At 38.4% G+C, this 18,222-nt stretch overlaps 1 protein-coding gene across 1 annotated transcript; it reads right to left on the bottom strand.

The window, feature by feature from the left end:
* Window positions 1-1,368: 1,368 nt before the first annotated feature.
* Window positions 1,369-18,210, bottom strand: LOC308404199 (uncharacterized protein). Its single transcript, XM_080894109.1, has 7 exons — window positions 18,114-18,210; window positions 16,615-16,682; window positions 16,471-16,525; window positions 11,077-11,124; window positions 9,860-10,495; window positions 8,049-9,170; window positions 1,369-4,588 (listed from the first exon to the last, which is right to left on the bottom strand). The coding sequence occupies exons 3-7, from the start codon at window positions 16,511-16,513 to the stop codon at window positions 2,547-2,549; spliced, it is 3,891 nt and encodes a 1,296-aa protein (XP_080750235.1). The 5' UTR covers window positions 16,514-16,525; window positions 16,615-16,682; window positions 18,114-18,210; the 3' UTR covers window positions 1,369-2,546.
* Window positions 18,211-18,222: the final 12 nt, after the last annotated feature.

Here is an 18,222-nt window from a genome sequence, read left to right as displayed (position 1 = left end):
AAACCCATTGTTCACGGTGGCTGTGTCCATCCTTTATATACAGTCTATGAACAGTGCCCACAAGGCTCCAAGTTTAAATGTCACTCACAGAGAAACCAACAGATTTGCAGTGTAAAAGTCTTCTTAGTGCTGAGTTCGTACAAACACACTTCATAAATACCAGTTTATTTACCTGTATTACACTTATAAATGAATGATTATGTGCCTCATCTTCTGAGGTCTGGAATGGCATCTTCATGTAAACAGAAACATTTACCAAAGGTTTTCTTACAGTGAGTCAAATCATACACGTCTGAAAAACAGACCAAAACCACCAAGTTTCCAGTAGAAACAAGTTTCTGCAACCTGTGAGCCAAAAGACTGACACCATTTTTAATCTGGCTGTTTCTGTAGGTGTGATATATCAGTAGTAATCCTACAATCGATAATATTTAGATTAATATGTCAACAATATGACTACTACTACTACTTGGTCAGAGGGCCCGGTGGCGCCAGTGTCCGGCAGCCTCGCCTCTGTCAGTGCGCCCCAGGGTGGCTGTGGCTACAATGTAGCTGCCATCACCAGTGTGTGAATGGGTGGATGACTGGATATGTAAAGCACTTTGGGGTCCTTAGGGACTAGTAAAGCGCTATATAAATACAGGCCATTTTACCATTTTACTAAATTCAGCTGTTTTAATCATTTCCACTGCCTGTGTTGGACCTGAGCTCATGATCACACACAGCGTAACTGTTTGCAAGTAGATCCCAACAAGTACGTCTAAAAAGGATTTATGGCTCTGATGGTGGGAGAGTCAGAGAACATACAGTATGTGAGCTTCATGTCTGAGTCACATTCCTACATATCGTGATCATTTTAACAGCATCAACTGGTCACACTGTAACATAACTGACTCATTAGTCTACGGTTTCTGTAATAAGGGCCTTTGATGGTTACACACTGATGGATATTCTCTGACCCGCTGGCACATCCTAGTGTAAACTATACTCCATTTGTTTCTGTTTCATAGACCTGACTCTAATAGTGAACATTGTTATTCGGGGTTTATTCCAGTTATATTCCAACACTGTTAAGCCTCAGTTAGCTGTTTTATTTAGACCTGTTTGGGTGTAGTTGTGTTGTTTACTATATGGTATTAGTGTGTGCTAGCAGTAAAATCCTGAAAGCAACAACATCTGCCCGCGACGCTTCCCAAAGTGTTTCTTCAGCTGATCACGATCATCCACAATCTATTTTCTCTGCTAAATAGTTTTTGAATATTTTCTGTCCTTTATTTTCATTTCATTACTTTCATTCTGAAAAACATATCCTCAGTTTGCATTTTCTTTGTTTTTATTGTGTAAACACAAATGGAACACAGTATTCAGTCAGTATTTATCAATGCAGAAATGTAATTAATGTTAAATCTCCATGCGAATCACAACTTCAAATCATTTTTAATTCTAAAATATCAAAAGAATTCATATAAAACAAGCATTAATAAAAATGATGCAACATAAAAATTTACAGTTTGGTGAAAAGGAAAAACACCCTAACCAGGGGAGAAGACTATTAACTGATGTTCAATACATCTGTAAAATGACAATCACAAACTATTCCACAACTCAAAAGTATAAAAGTATACCCACCCACCTCACCAAGGGTAATGTCAGAGAATAAGGTCCATCAGAAAGGTGAGGTTCTATGTCCCTAAATCCATTTGAAGCAGCCGGGAATCAGACTCCACCTCTCACTGCTGCCCAGACCACAACACACTGAACCCCTTGGCCCCATGAGTAAGACCTGGTCATCAGGAACTCTCACATGACCAAATGTAAGTTCTTTGAAGCTCTCACGAAACCAACAGCCAACCCAGTTACTCCTGATGTGATGTTCTTCTGCTTCCTGTATCTGCGGGGACGGTGTTCACTCTGTGTTGCACCCAGTTTGTGCTCCAGTGGATGAGGAGGGTCAACACTGTAGAAGTCGTTCCATCAGAAACAGCTGTTAAATGAGGACTTCTTTAATGAGTGTACTTGTTTGGAATGGTGACCCCATCCAGTCAGTCTGAGGACCTGATAATGAGTCTCTCTCTTTTGTTCCATGCTTATACATATTGATTGTCTTTATGTTACTTCAGTGAGCTGAATCAGCTCTGGTCTTGTGGTAGGTAATGTTGAAGAAAATGCTGCGAGTTTATATCATAAGTGTAGATAAATATGTCCCTTCCCCTGAACTTTGTTTTCCATGATGCTGGTCAAGAGCTGGAATGATCCTAGATATTGATTATTGCTATATGATCTTATTTTTGCATTTACACTGTGTGCAAGTGAATGTGAGTGAGAAAGAGCGAGAGGGACCGACAGAATGTAAGAGCCTTTAACTATAACATTTGGTTTTCCCAAAGTCCTTTTAACGTCCACTTAAAGCTGGTTCCAGAAGTGCTTCAGTCCCCACAGACTCCCAAAATGTCCCCAATAATACATAAATGTGACGAGTGATACTTGGCACGGTCACGTTAAAGGATAAAGGACATGAATGTCTCTCTTGATGTCTGCAGTTTTGCTCATGAGACAAAGCAGGACTGTTTCTCGTCTGTAGTCAGAAGTTTTTCTTTCAGCTCATTAATTTCTGTTTCATGTTTTTTCTGCATTCCTTCCAGTTCCTTCCTGGTACTGTCGTCATCTTGGGTCCCGAGTTTCTGTTTTAGTTCATTCATTTCTTTTTCCTGTTTCTTCTGCAGCTCATCCACTTGCTCTTTCTCATTTCTTTCATTTTCTTTCAGAAGCTTTTGTTTGAATTTTTCCAGCTTTTGCTCGTGTTCTTCTTTTAGTTTACCCAATTTTTCCTTTTTATTTTGTTGCTGCTTTGTTAAAAGAGTTTTCTTCAAATCACAAATTTCTTTTTCATGTTGGTTGGACAGCTCTTCCCTTTCTGTCTCCCAGTCGTCTTTGTTTTGGGTCAAAAGCTGTTTCTTCAATCCTCTCATTTTTTCTCTTTGTTTCTTCTTTAGTTTACCAATTGCTTCATTCTCTTCTTCCCTTTTCTTTTGTAAAAGATCCTTTTTAAGCTTCTCTTCCTCTTTTCTGTGTGATTCCTGCATGCTTTTTATTTTTTTCTTGTTTTCTTGCTTTTGACTCAGGAGCATCAGGACTAAATCAGCTATTTCTGATTTATGTTTACCCTGCAGAACATCTATTTCCTGCTTCAGACTAATTTCTTTGTAGTCTGACAGATCCTTTAATCTTTCATATTCCTCCATTTTTCCCAGCAGGTCTTTCTGATGTTGCTCCTTTAGATCCGTCACCTCCTCCATGAGTTTTTCTATCACAGCTTCCTTTTTTTCTCTGAATTCGTTGAACTCTTCAGCTGTTCTTCTGGCCTCTTCTTTAAACTTCTCCATGTCTTCCTGCATGCTTTCAATTTCTTTCTTATAGTTTTCCTCCAACTCTTTTAGTTTCTCTTCTTGTTCTATTTTGATTTCATCCTCTTTTTCTTTTTCACGTTTATATTTTTCTTTTACTTGGTTGTATTCTTCTTGGAGCTTCCTGAGTTTCTGGTCTTTCTGTTCATCATCTTGGTTTTGTTTTTCCTTCAGTTGATCCTGCTCTCTTATATTTTCTTTGTACTGTTCAAGCTCCCTGTTAATCATTTCTTTTGATTCTGACTCTGATCGTAGTTTTTTCTCCAGTTCTTGAATTTTTTGTTCCCATCCTCGTCTTTTAAGTTCTTCTGTTTCTCTCTCTTTCTTTCTAGTTTCTTGTTCTTTCTTTCTCTCTTCAGACTGAAAGTCAATGCTTTCCTGTAACTGTCTGAGTTGCTCATCTCTCTGTTCTTTTTCTTTTCTTTGCTCTTCCATTTGTCTTTTCATTGATTTCAATTCTTCCTGGTGTTTTCTTTCGAGTTCCTCCCTCTGTCTCTTCATCTCTTCTTCCTTCTCTTTCAGCAGCTTCTCCATTTGTTTCTTTATTGCTGCTTCAGCTTCTTGCAGCAATTCATTTGTGAAGCATTTTCCTCCATTTTTGTTAAGCATGGTGTCAATCTTTTTTATCAGCTCACTGACTTGTGTGCAGCTTTGTTTCTCACGGTTATTGAACACATGGTATCTCGATTCACAGTCAGCGATCAGACTTTTAAAGGAATCATCACATGCATCTTTAATGTAATCTTCAATAGACTGTTCATGATGTTCGAGTGTATCTCCTCCTGTGAAAAGAATGATGGTGAACGTCTCCGAATTCTTCCCAAAGACTTTCTTGATCAGTTTCAGAGTCTCCTTCTCCTCTGGCGTTAATCGGCCAATCTGCAACACCAACAGGAAGACATGTGGTCCTGGAGCCAGAAGACTGATGCACTTACTCATCTCCTCACAGACCTCTTCATGTGACAAAGTCGAGTCAAAGAGTCCAGGAGTGTCGAGCACGACAACAGGACGCCCGTCCACGTCACCTTCTGCTTTCTGACACTGTTTGGTGATTGATGTCTGGCTTGCGCCAGCTGTGAACTCTTTTCTTCCTAGAATGGTGTTTCCTGAGGAGCTCTTTCCACTGCCGGTCTTTCCAATCAGCACAATCCTGAGACGGTCTGAGCTCTGCTTCTCTTCATCCACTGTAAGTTAAGAATACATAGTTATTGAAAGGCAATTCTGACTCAGTGAAATAATCGTTCAGTACAGAGTTGGGAGTTCATCTTGTAATCGGAAGGTTGCCGGTTCGAGCCCCGGCTTGGACAGTCTCGGTCGTTGTGTCCTTGGGCAAGACACTTCACCCGTTGCCTACTGGTGGTGGTCAGAGGGCCCGGTGGCGCCAGTGTCCGGCAGCCTCGCCTCTGTCAGTGCGCCCCAGGGTGGCTGTGGCTACAATGTAGCTGCCATCACCAGTGTGTGAATGTGTGTGTGAATGGGTGGATGACTGGATATGTAAAGCGCTTTGGGGTCCTTAGGGACTAGTAAAGTGTTATACAAATGCAGGCCATTTACCATTTACCTTCTAATTTTGAGTTAGATGTACAAAAACATTTAATACCAGGACATCAAATACTGCCACTGACTGAACATTATTGTTCTCCGTTACAAAAAACCCCCAACTAAAAGACAAAAACTGTGATACATGACTTAGTGATGAATGAGAACAAAGTCAAAACAGTCAGCCAAGCGTACACTGTATGCCCTTGGAACAAGTTTTGTTTTTCTCAATCGCTTATTCTTTTAGCTCACAGGTCATGTTTGGTATTAAAGACCATGTAATATAATTTCAAAAGGTTGTGGTTTAGATTACCATTCATCCCTTCACACAATTACAATTAAAAAAATAATAAAAAATGTAAAACTATGCTTACCAGTTACATTAAATGTGACAACAAACTGTCCTACACAAGTATCAATACGTAAGGAATTGGGAAACACACCGATTGCAATTATAATGGTGGGTTTTAATGTAAGGACCTGGTGATATAGAGCTTTGCTGATTCCGATCAGCTGACGGTCCCTGGCCAGTCTATCAGTGCATGTCTAAGACAGACCTCTCTCACTATTGTCATAACCTCTCTAAACAATAACCGCTATGTAATTTTGACAATATATTTCTTCTGTCATCAGCTTCAAGAGGGAGACGTCTAATCAAATGAGAATTAGCCCCCACAAAAAATAAAAGCCAAAATCCACCACAAGATTAGGAAAATGTTTACAACAGTGCCAAGATCTCATAAATACACCTTTATGCTTCCCGAAGAATTCAGAGGACAGGTAGCAGCCAGTTTGCTGATAATCAAATGTGCTTGCTTGACTTGATCATCAGCAGGTAAGAGCACCTCTATAAAAGCAGCGGGTTTGGCAGTTTGCTGGTCTGGAGCATTCATGTGTGTCAACACAATATCAAGGAGGAAAAACATCAGCATTGATTTCAGACTGTTGCTGCTCATCAATCTGTGAAGTGTTATTAGGCCCTTTCCGAATAATGTGAACTACCTCATATTCAAGACTGTTTTCAAGAACACAGTAGTATGTATCAGATTGTCAAAGATGCATCTAAACTAGAGACGGCACGATACCACTTTTTTATGTCTGATACCGATATCATAAATTTGGATATCTGCCGATACCGATATGAATCCGATATAGTGTATTTTAATCAATAAAACTGTTTTGTTTTTTTTTATATCTTGCTGCATTTTGTATAAGTTCATACTCAAGTTTAAATAAACAACAACACTAAAGCTATTCTGTTAAACCTGTATGTAAAAAACACACTGCACCCAAAATATTTCATAGTTCAGCAACACTGATCAATCTAATAAACGTAAACCTGCTCCATCCTCCCTACTCTGGTATTTTAAAGAGTACTTAGCAGAAATATTAAACAACCTGACTAATAGGGTTGCAAACTCCCAGCAAAAAAAGTAGGGAACCACCCCCCACGCTCCACCTCATGATGCTTAATCGATGTAATCAACTTTAATTTGATGCAGTGTGAAAAAAAAAAAAAGCACAGTAATAAATTCTCTTTCAAGAAATATTAAATAGATTCAACATCTTTCTTCAACAGAACTGCAGACTGCACAGATGGTACCTTCTCAAAGGAAAAAGTACTATAGCTTACCAGAGTACTTTATTAGACTTAACAGTTACTATATACAGTAATGGACTTCTATACATTTTACATCAGATTAAAACTTTGGGTGTAAGATTCAGATAATTATTTATTAAAAGCTCGACATTTTAAATGAGAATAAGAAAGAAAAGTATGTCTCTGTGCCCCCTTTTCCCTGTTCATGCCCTATCGGCCCCCCTGGCTAAACTTTGCTAGACCCGCCCCTGCACAGTTACCAGCGTCAGCTGTAGAAAAAGATCCTGGTGTAGAAAGTAATATTAAATAAATTCTAACAACAGCTTATCAAGCTTAAACGTGCTGCTGTTGTTCAGCCGCTGGTTTCCTCTTTCTGGTGCAAAGTGGGCCAAAAACAAACAAGAGAGACGATCAGCTGATCATTGATCAGTTTCATGATTGAAGTAGCAGCAGGAGAGAGAGAGAGAGAGGCAGTCGCTCCATATATCGGTTGTTAAGCTTAACGCGGGAATGCTTTACAAACATTCAGAGATGAACTTGCACACTTGCTTTACTTCTCTCTGGGATCACTTCCTGGGAGATGAAATGCTGGTTTGAGGCTACAAATACACACAGCCGCTCTATCACGTGACCACACTGCTCCCACGTGCTACGGTTATGAGCCGAGTTACGCCGTGTCGCAAGTTTTGTGAGGTGCTTTTTTGATATTTAATGGATCGGATTACATTTTTTATTTCTCTCCGATATCCGATCCAGTAATTTACGTCAGTATCGGACCGATACGTAATATCGGATCAGTCCATCTCTAATCTAAACAAACCAAAAATTTATGGAACAATCTAGTGTGGACAGATGTGACCAAAGCAGAGATGTATGGACATAATGCACAAAAATCCTTTTGGAGAAAACCAAACAAAGCATATCAGCACAAACAGCTTATACAAAATGTGAGATCTGTCTGAGAGCTAAAACTTGGACCAAACTGAGTCATCAACAGGACGATGATTCCAAGCACAGCCAGACATCTACCACAGAATGGCTGAAAAAGAAAATGAAATGAAAGTGTTGCAATAGTCCTGCCAAAGTCCAGACCTCAGCCTGGAGTTTGCAATAAGGCCAAAATTCTCTGGCCTGATGAAACAAACATTGAACTATTTGGCCTGCATGTATCGAGAAAGGTGGGATTCAAAGAGACTGGAGATGCCCTGGCTCACCTCTCATTACATCTGAGAGAGGGATAAGGCCTTAACATCCAGTCTTTCATGTTTAAAATTATAATGCTAAATATAGTTTGTATGTACTTTTGTAAATATCAAAAAAATATTTATTCTTAATCAAAAATACAACCAAGTATAAGTCTAATTAATATGATGAATGAGAACTGGAGGTTGAGTAAGAATAATGTCTGTTCTAATGTCTGGATTTTATGTGTGTAGACAGGATCTTCAACCTTGGCATATTTATAAGTTTTATAAAACCTATGAAAATATATATAAAATACTTACAAAGGTCTATGTCATGTAGATTCAAGTTTTTCAGTTCTGCCTGGAGCGTGGTGATTTTATCCACATAGACACGTGTAAACATGGTGAGTGTATAGCTTGATTCATCTTTGCCAGCTGTCATCTTTTCCACTGTTTCCAGCAGCTTTGATATCTGCCCTTTGTCTTTGACATTGAGAATGACAGATCTTCCTCCAAATCTCTCACAGAGCTCCTGGATGTTCTTGTTTCCCTTTATAAAGTTACCAACAGCTGGATCTGTAGGATCTGAGTCCACAGTGAACAGAATCATGGTGAAGTCATTGGCCCGAGAGCTGAATGTGTCCTGGATGGTCTCTAACTCTCTCTTGTCTTCATCAGTGAGGGGAGCCACAGGTAGGACCAGGATGAAGGCATGGACACCCTCAGGATCACAGAGGGAGATACACCTGAGTGATTCCTCCATCACTGCCTCCTGAGGTTTTCCATACAAGGCAGGCAGCTCCACCAGGGAAACCCAACGTCCACACACCTCTCCCTGATGTTTAACACACTCTGATGAGTTGGAGGCTGAATGAAGCTCAGTCTGACCTAAAATGGCCTTGGCTGCTGACATCTTCTCACTCCCACACAGAACCAGGTTTAAAGAAGGCTTGTTGTGCCCAGGAATGATTTTCTCAATCTCAACCATTAGCGTTTTACGTGTAGTGTCATTTATTCCACACATTCTGTCCCCACATTCTTTAACAAGCTTATTTACACTGTTACTGATCTTCTTTTCTGTCAGGATGACCATCGAGTATTTAAAGGCATCATGACCAAACAAGCTCAGGATGAACTTCTGCTTTTGTCTCCGTTTCTCATTGAAGTCAGAATCCACTAGCAGCAGCAGAACATTTGGTCCAGGTGAGCAAAGTCTCATGCACATCTCCACCTGTGTTCTTACTACATCTTCAGTTTGACTGAGCATGTCTGGAGTTTTCACGACTGTTACAGAGTTTCCTCTCCACTCCCCACAGGAGGCCACACATTGTTTTGTTGTTTGGAATCTTTGCAAATGAGAATCTTGAGTTTTTAGAATTAAATTAAAAAGTTTTCCCTTTTTGTCCTCATTTCTCCCCAAAAGTACAATCCTGAAGGAAGATGCTGAAATGAAAAAGAGAACAAACAAAATCACAGTTCAGAGTTGGTTTTCACTTGCTAAAATTCCAACTATGACAATGCTGGTAGTTTGACATAAATCAAGAGTCCTTTCTAAAGGCTATGTATCTCAAACAGAACGCAAAGCATTTGATTAGTTAAGTGAATTTTTTTCTTTGTGAGAGATGGTCTGATTAGACCACTATTGTTTGTGGAAACAACATTAATATGACAATGCCAGCGTTTTAGCTCATTTCCATGTTTTTGTTAAATACAGTGGAACTGGCCTCAAGGTTCAAATGAACTATAACGTGACTAACAACTGACTGCCAGCTAAATGGATTGTTTTCTGGGGCAGCATTTTAGAGTGGCTGTAATAAAACTTTGCTTTTTCTATATTGAACCTCACTGAGCAGCTATAGTGTGATTATTAAATCACATTTGATTATGACTTACACCATTTGTTGTTGTAAAAAAAAACTGCCAGCCTGTAAGGAAGACATTCTTGGGTTTACTGAAGTCATTTATACTGGCTGTTCGAATGGTGAAGAAAGAAAATGCTAACCACCACTAATGACAACCAATCAGCTGCCTCTCAGATGCAAACATGCTGGGAGTTGGTAAAATATTTGTAATGCATGATTGTTATACGACAAAAGCAATTTATGAAGAATACTACTAAATGAAAAAAGTACCTTTTACAGGATCCTGGTTGACAGTGACCGTTTCTCCTTGTTTCAGGCTTGGTCGGTAACTGGGCAAACCAGATGTAGTGGCTGTGGAAACATTACAGCTCACGTGATCTCCATCACTCTGCTGTACAATTTTTCCCATGGCTTTTACCAGTTCACGTTGTTCAAGGTTCTGCCGAAACAAGCTGTCTTTACATTTCTTGATCATATCTGTTACCGGTAGATGCTGCAGATAGTTTTCAGTGGAACCAGAGCTCTGACCACCAGGCGATGATATCACTATCAATGAGTGATCAAATGATAGATCGCTGAAGTTTTCCAGGACTGATTGTAGCTTCTTCTGGTTTTCCCCAGTGAAGGTTTCAGGCTGTATAACCAACAAGAACACATGAGGTCCCGGTTCAGAGAGACTCTTACATTTGTCTATAATCTCTGTCAGTTGGTCATCAGACATGTTTGGATCCAGCAGATCAGGAGCATTGATGAGAGCTATGGTTTTTTCTTCCAAAGGTCCAGTGACTCTCAGACAGGTATTCCATTCTTTCTCAGCATTGAACACGGTCTCTCCGATGAGAACATTTCCCACTGAACTCCTCTCAGACCAGCTGTTGCCCAGCAAAACAACCCTCAGCTCAGACACTGAGAAGAAAATTCATATATGTAAAGAGTCACCTTATTATTAAAAGTATTAAACTCCATTAAATTATATCCACATTATATGTCCATTATGGTGTCATACAAATCTGATCTCACAGTTTGTTGCAACATTTGTTTATGTTTTTTTTAATTGATTTTTCATTTAAGAAAATCTGATAAAAAATGATCAATGCATAAAAATGCTTCATACAAGACAATGTAAACCCTGATACCTGAACAATGACTGGAATCACTGTAAATATTTTGAGTAGTGGTTGGCGATCCAGAAAACAAACAAAATAAAGGACATGTTATTGTCATTCTATGCATTTGGGATTTAATTTGTAAAGAGATTAAAACAGGTACGCCCTGATCAGAAATCCTGCAGATGGTACACAAAGTTGATAAGTTATGTTTCTTCATTAATCTGAGTTAATAAAGAAACTCTATTGTGCATTCTGCAGTGACAATAAAAAAACATTTATAATGAATTTTTACAACTAAAGAAGAACAATCAAATGAACACTGTACATGCAAACCTAATTAAGCACAGTAGTACTCTGATCTTGTTTAGTTTGACTTACTATCAGGTGGCAGAACTCCATAGCTGCTGCTGCGCTTCAGAGGTTGACCTGTAAGTATACATAAATGTCACTCTTATGCATTCTTTTGGAGGTCAACTTCCTTTCCCGTATGGCACTGGAATATTTTTAAAACAACTTAAGGTTCATACACCTTTTTCACGGTCAAATTCAAGAACTTTTTAAATACTTTCAAGGTCCATTTTCAAGCTTTTCCAGCACAATACCAAAAAAATATATATGCATGTTTCACTTTGCATCACCTCAGTAAGACAATGTGAAAATGTTAAAACATAGAAAAACACACCACACAAAAATACTGCAAAAGGAAAAGGTTGCCTTCTATGCATATAGTGTTTAAACTCAAAAAGCACATTTCACTTAAACATTAAGATGAGCAAATGTGAAAAAAATCAACTTGTTAGGGATATTCATCTCCTCTTGAAAAAAATACAACACCACAAAACAAGAAAACTGCATCAAATACCACAAAATAACAGTAAGGCCAAATTAATAAGTCTTCTCAACAGATATTGATGCTTCTTTCCTATTTGACACAAAAATAGGAAACTGATATTTGTTTCTTTAAAGTTAATTCTCAATAAAAGCAACTGTCAGATGTTTAACTACATTGCTGTCCAGTAGCGGTTTTAGATACGGGCGACACGGGCGGTTGCCCGGGGCGGCATCGTGGTGGGGGGCGGCATCACGGGCATCAGCAAAAAAAAAAGAAAAAAAATTGCTCGTACTCATGCTGCCCCGACGTCATACCAGCATGCGCTGGTATGACGTCGGGGCAGCATGACGTTGGGAATGTCACAGGCACCGATCGGCTTTCTATCGCCCATTTGCTGGGAGTAAGGGCGCCCTCCGTTAGCGAGGTGCGCCTGCTGTATATGGCACAGGGCGGGGGATTCTCTGGCTGGCTGGAGCTCGCAAAATAAAAGAAAAGAAATACAAACCAACAAACACGAAAACACCAGACATCATAATACAGACTTATAATTTGCACCGATGTTTTTTCGAAATTCTATCCCTCGGTGCGCATGCTCGCTGCTGAAGTCAAAGTAAACTTTATTGTCATCTCCGCTACAGACAGTCCAGCATATAGAGAAACGAGACGACGAGGCTCCAGTTACAGCAGTGCAAGTAAACAAACAATAAATAAAAGAAGAGTAAGAAAACAAATCTACACTTTAGGACTCGGGGCAAAGGGATCAATAACAATTTAAAATTTATGATTTACAGTTTGATGATTTAAAGTCTCACACACAACCCGTCGAAAGGGGAGGGGCCAGCTGCTTCCAAATAGAGCACATTTCATTCATAATGATGTAAATCCAAGCCCATTATCTATTCATGATTTGAATCCTGGGTTGTGCGAAATAAACCCTAGACAAAGTGAATCTGTGAACTAAGGTGTTGGTCTGTTAGGTTATGTTGTGGTGATCCTCGTGTTGGGGGATTTGTGTTCATACTGCAGTGCAAAATTAAAACCAATGGAAGATGGACAAGAAAAGTTCAAAGTCATCAGGGCGCCAAACAGGCTAGGACCGCCACTGTTGCTGTCTATATTATTGTTGAAGTCCTAAATTATGACCTTTAAAATGTTTGTGCTAATAACATCATGTGCAGTAAGACAGACATGGAGAACAGACTTTAAGAATGCACAAGCATCTACCTAATATCTATTTATTTAATCTATCATCTGTGATATTATTGTGTACAATTATAATTTATTGTTCATCTCTGTTAAATAAACAGGCAGCCTTAAAGTATGAAATATTCATATATGAAATTTGTCTATTAGAGTCTCAGGGGCTGATAGAGCCCCACAGGCCTCAATGTCAGCTTGAAGCCATTATAATGTTTAAGTTGTTTAATGTGTAGGTGCTCACGATAAACAGATTTTGAATGAAAGTCAGGGAACTTTGGTAGCACAACAAAGGGACTATTCTTTGTGCCCATATGGATCAGTCCGTTATATTACCATCATTTCCCCCCTAAGGTGTTATAAAAGCACCAAGTTAATGAAAAAGCTGCAGCAATGCACATAAATATAAACAGCATTCTATTTACTTACTACTGACAACTTCACTTTTACCCTTTAATCAGAAAACCTTAAGTTGGCTAGTTATGTATCGGGCTAATGTTTATAACTTTCACTTGAGGGAAATAACTCACATTATCATGCCATAACTAACTGCTGCCATGCAGTGGTGCAAGGCAGCCCAGGAGGAGAAATTTTGCTTTCAGACTTTGCGACTCATTTTATTTTTCTATCTGATGTGCTGCAATCAGATAGTTATTTGTGGTGAATGAAATACAGTTACAGCTTCAAGCAGTTTGAAGAACCACATCTAAAATTCAAGCACTTTTCAAACCTTGAAAAGACAATATTAAAATCCAAGCATTTTCAAGGAGTTTAAGCACCTGTACGAACTCTGTTAATTCATGTATGTAAAATGTTTAAACCCCCCCGAAACATTTAAATCAAATATTAGCTCTGAATGAATAAAATGTAAAAGTTCAAAATCTTCATCAATTAACACCATGCAATTTCCTGAGAATAAAATCACACCGAAATTAAGTTATAAACTGAAATCACAAGCTAATCAAACCTTGTTTTATAAGGTGATATATATTTATAAGGCTTGCAGATATGCCGAGAATTTCAATCTGGTACCTAGTCGCTGTCACTCTGCTGCTGGCTTGCAATTGGAGGTCTGTATCTCTTGAAGAATATACCTTCTCAGAGCATCACTTACTCACTTCCAAATCAGTCATGCTATGTGATGCTGCAGGCAGCATAATATTAACCACTGCATCTCCAGACTCTTTCATGTGTATCACATGTCCCCAGTGTGACCCTGCTCTCATTTGTGACAAGAATGGTTGTGGTGGCCCTGTCAGTTCTGGAGGTCGGTTGCAAATCCCAATTGAGCTGCATCATGCACTAGCCTGTTTGACAGTTTAGCCAGAATCATGCTCAGGTCGTCTGATGGAGAGCACTCTGGCAGTGCTCCTCCTGTTCCTTCTTGCAAAGGAGGCGATACTGGTCTGCTCCATGTAGGTGTGTTCTTATGCTAAACGTAGTGACAAGACAAAAATTTTAAAAAGAGCAGTCAAGGATACGGGAAGAACAATCAATACTCTTTGGCCACTACATGTTAAACCATTCCCTTTTTCTGAGTTGTCTTCTTGTTGTCTTTCCAGTTCTTCAGTGTCAAAATTTGATTTGTACTAAAGTAGGTGAAATGGGTTGACAATATAGCATATCCTTCCCACCTGAATAGACTGTTATCTAAAGTTTAACTGACTTTGCGTTATACTGCAATTATCGAGTGTTTCCTTACTTTGAGTGGTTTATATGCAATTCGGTGCACAAGTCTTGAGCCATTCCTAATCCCTTTATATTATGATTCCAAAGAGCCAGACAATTTTTTAATTCTCTTGAGCAATAGTTGTCCAGCTTTTTTTTTTTTTTTTTTACAAATTTTCAGTCCAGTCTTTGTACCTGATTCAGAGGAATGTTTTGTGTGTGTGAGAGGTGATAATGGAATACATGGGAACAGAAATTGCTTTTAGGCTTAAATTGAACAGTAGAAATTCATTAGAATATTGAGCTGCTGTGTATTAAAATGATACAATAGAACAGTCCATCTACTGTGATGCCTCATTAGAAAAGATCTGCTGTTCAGTCTCGTTTTATGTATGTGGCTAGAGAACACATCTGTAGTACGTTACCTTTAATTTAAAAATCAAAAATAGCTCTTCCAAGCTACATGCGACCATTTAAAATTTGTACATGTAAATTTTCATCATCTCATTCTCATTATTTCTTACTCCTACTCCTCTTCATATACATCATCCACCATCTCTCTCCTCCCTCACTTCCTCCTCACTTCAAGTCTCATCTCCTGAACTGAAGACAGGGCTCTAACACACTAAAACATGTATAAACATCCTTATTTTTTCCTGATATTCTCACAATTGTCCGCAGATCACTCATTTGACCGTCTCATCTCCAAACAGCTGACAAGACCCAGCTAAACAACAACAGCTGCTTATAAGCTAATATTATGCCAGCTAATGTTAGACTCGAGTGTCCCAAAGTCACGCTTTCCCTCTGATAAAAATTTTGATTACATTCATACATTGTATGAGCGTTTATTCAGCAAGTGTCAGAGTTCAACAATATTAAAATGCAAGTTTCATTAACACGAGCTAACAGTAATTAACACCAGCAAAATTAGCAGCACGTACAGCATCACTGTCATTGGTCAGAAATGAGATTGACTGACTCATCGACTCACATCAGACTCCATTGACAAAGTTTTCCAGTCTCTCGCTGGACTGAAAATAAGTGCCAACAGGTCTGACTGAGTGATGAAATTCAACAAATTCAACATTTTGGATCAAATTATCATCAGTATGTGCAGAGGAGGTCAGGAAAGAAGTTCAGCAGGGAGTCTTCAGCCATTTGTAAAACAAAGTGGAGGCTCTATTATGATTTGAGGCTGTATTTCATCCAGTGGTGTTGGGGATCTTGTCAAAATGTATTGAAATTATAAATATACCATCAGATTTTGATCTATCATGCAATATCATCTGGAAAACTGACAATTAACGGCTTCATTTTTCAGCGTTACTGAAGCAGTGTGGGATCATCTTGACAGAAAACAGAACAAAAGAAAGAAAAACCCAAAGAAGAGCTTTGAATGTCTGTCAGGAAGCCTGGAGAAATATTCCTGAAGACTACTTAAAGAAATTACAGAAAGCTGCTTCAGAAGTTTCAGGCTCATTAGAATTATACAAACTTGCTTTCTGCCTTACATACTTAAATATGTAAATCTTTAATTGCACAATTGAAAAATTGCTGCACTTATTTCCAATTGTCTTAACAAAATATAAAGAAACTAGTAGATGCTTAAGACTTTTGTACAGCAGTATATTTTTATGTGACCTACAAGAATGCTGGATGAAATTAAGTTTTACTCAAATCCAGCACCTTTATATTTTTGCAAAAATCTATCAATATCCACTGCAATGGACACATGTGATTAATGATACTGCCAGGTTCTTGATACCAGCTGATTATTCCTCCTACTGCCAGCTTAGTCGCATTTGTAAGAGTGTGGTGCAGTAGGCTCAGGTGAATTGCGAATTCCACCCTGTATGTGTTTTTTTTCTTCTAGCATTTTGAGCCATAACCAAACAGCTAAATGTACACTGTCACCACCAGCTGGCTGGAGTAAGCATGGCAATGTTATCTCATTTAATCTTAGGTATAACTTAGGTATAAAGTTGAAGAATTGGTTACAGCTGCATAATTCAGTGGAAGTGTTCAAAAATGCATGAGGAAATGTGCTATAATGGATGCAGAACTGCACTTACCATCTTCACAAGTTACCAAAAAGGACTCTGCTGAAAACATCATTGAGTGGTTCAGCTGGTGGGAAGAATAAAACTATTTAGCGCTTTAAAAGCCATAGTTGAATATAACGAATAAGTGTTAAAGCTCCGCAAGTAAACACTTACTTCTCTGGGTGTTCCCGAGGTCTCAGATCTGAAGGATTTCTAAAAAAGCGTATTCCTCATCACACCAACTTTACAGCAAAAGAAGAAAAACAGCAGATATACGTTTTAGATTTGAGTTAGAGTTAATAAACTAAATGAAAAATGTTCCATTCAGTTTTATTTATATAGTGCCTTATCACAGCAGCGGCCTCAAGGCACTATACTGTAACATAAAGGCCTTCAATAATATAGAGAAAAACCCTCACTATGAGCAAGCAGTGGGAATGAAAAACCCAGGAGCGGGGGGGGGGGGTCTTAAAGAACTTTGTCAGAAGATAGTTTAAAACTGGCTGTGGGACAGATGTTAATTTTACCTTTCTGAAACAAAGTATTAGCCTGCATCGAGCAAATGAAAGGAGAAGCTGAAATGACTAAAACAAGGCTAAAAACTGTCTAACACATTAATAAAACCTGCAGAGGAATCAGTTGATCAAGTCTAGGTTTATTAACGTTATGTCCCCAAAAATGAGGTCAAATGAATGTACTCTCCCTCATTATTACAAGATATTAAGGAACAGTTAATGTAACTCTGGATGAAAATGAATGTTGTGACGTTGTATTAACTCATCTATATGATCCCATGATGAATGTATGCCATCAAAGCTAAAAGCAGTCCAAAGAAATAAAGTCTGTGACTAGTTTTGTTTTTTATAGGGTTTTTTTTTTTGCTTATGCAAAAATATATATGCTTAATATACATGTACACGTTTTTACAAAATAAAAATAAAAAACTGTTACAGACAAACCTCAACACTATCAAAAGTCTGTGTAGATTAAATGAGAAAACATTTCCATGCTTATATGTGGGGGAAATGTAACTATAATTATCACAACATATTTCAATGTGTCTCACAGTTATGAGACAGGCGAGTCTGTTATGCTGAATATAAAGAAATAGTTAGAAATAGTTATTAAACAGTCAGATATAATCCCAAAGAGTTGCAGACATCAAAATATTATCATAGCCATGATTCTTTGTAGGCCATCTCAGTAAAAGAATATGACATGTCAAAAAAACCCAAACATTTTAAATGATCTGTCAAACTACAACGTATGCATTGTTTCCTGCAGCAAAAACAAACAAACAAAACAAACAAAAACTTTGCAAAAAAGGAGTTTGGAAATGAAAGGAAGGAAATAAGTTATTTAATGAATGTGTGTATAACGGTGAGAAACGTAAATAACATTTTACAATCGTACTTTCTTATTGCTGACTATAAAAGCGAAAGTGAAAGCACTTTAGTATCGACTTGAACCAGACTGAGATTTTTGTCTGAAAATGTAAAACTATCTTTTCACATGTTTCTTTAGTTTGCGGATAGTTTATTTATTTCCGCACGACTACATACCCTAACCAGGTTAAAGCTGTTTTCACCTGAGCAGTGTCAGTGTGTCTTTCCTGTAATTTTATAGAAGAAGTAAAATAAATCGATTCATTAAAAAAAAAAAAAAAACGCAACCTGCTCATTTCCACGCTCTGTTTCAAGCCGCAGTTCGGGCGCGTGTATCCAAAAAGACAACACACTGCTCCAGAAGTGTCTCGATGCTTGGTTCGGCTGGATAGAGTCA

This window comes from Rhamphochromis sp. 'chilingali' (assembly GCF_963969265.1).
Source record: "Rhamphochromis sp. 'chilingali' genome assembly, chromosome: 10".
Lineage (NCBI taxonomy): Eukaryota > Metazoa > Chordata > Actinopteri > Cichliformes > Cichlidae > Rhamphochromis > Rhamphochromis sp. 'chilingali'.
Note: the sequence above shows the minus strand (reverse complement) of the source record. Positions and strands in the feature narration are given on the sequence as shown.

Coding starts and splice junctions, on each gene's coding strand:
- LOC308404199 (XM_080894109.1), bottom strand. CDS start 16,513: ATGATGTTTTCAGCAGAGTCCTTTTTGGTAACTTGTGAAGATG. Junction 11,125..16,470: donor TTTGGTAACTTGTGAAGATG/GTAAGTGCAGTT, acceptor GTATACTTACAG/GTCAACCTCTGAAGCGCAGC. Junction 4,589..8,048: donor TCTACATGACATAGACCTTT/GTAAGTATTTTA, acceptor CTTAACTTACAG/TGGATGAAGAGAAGCAGAGC.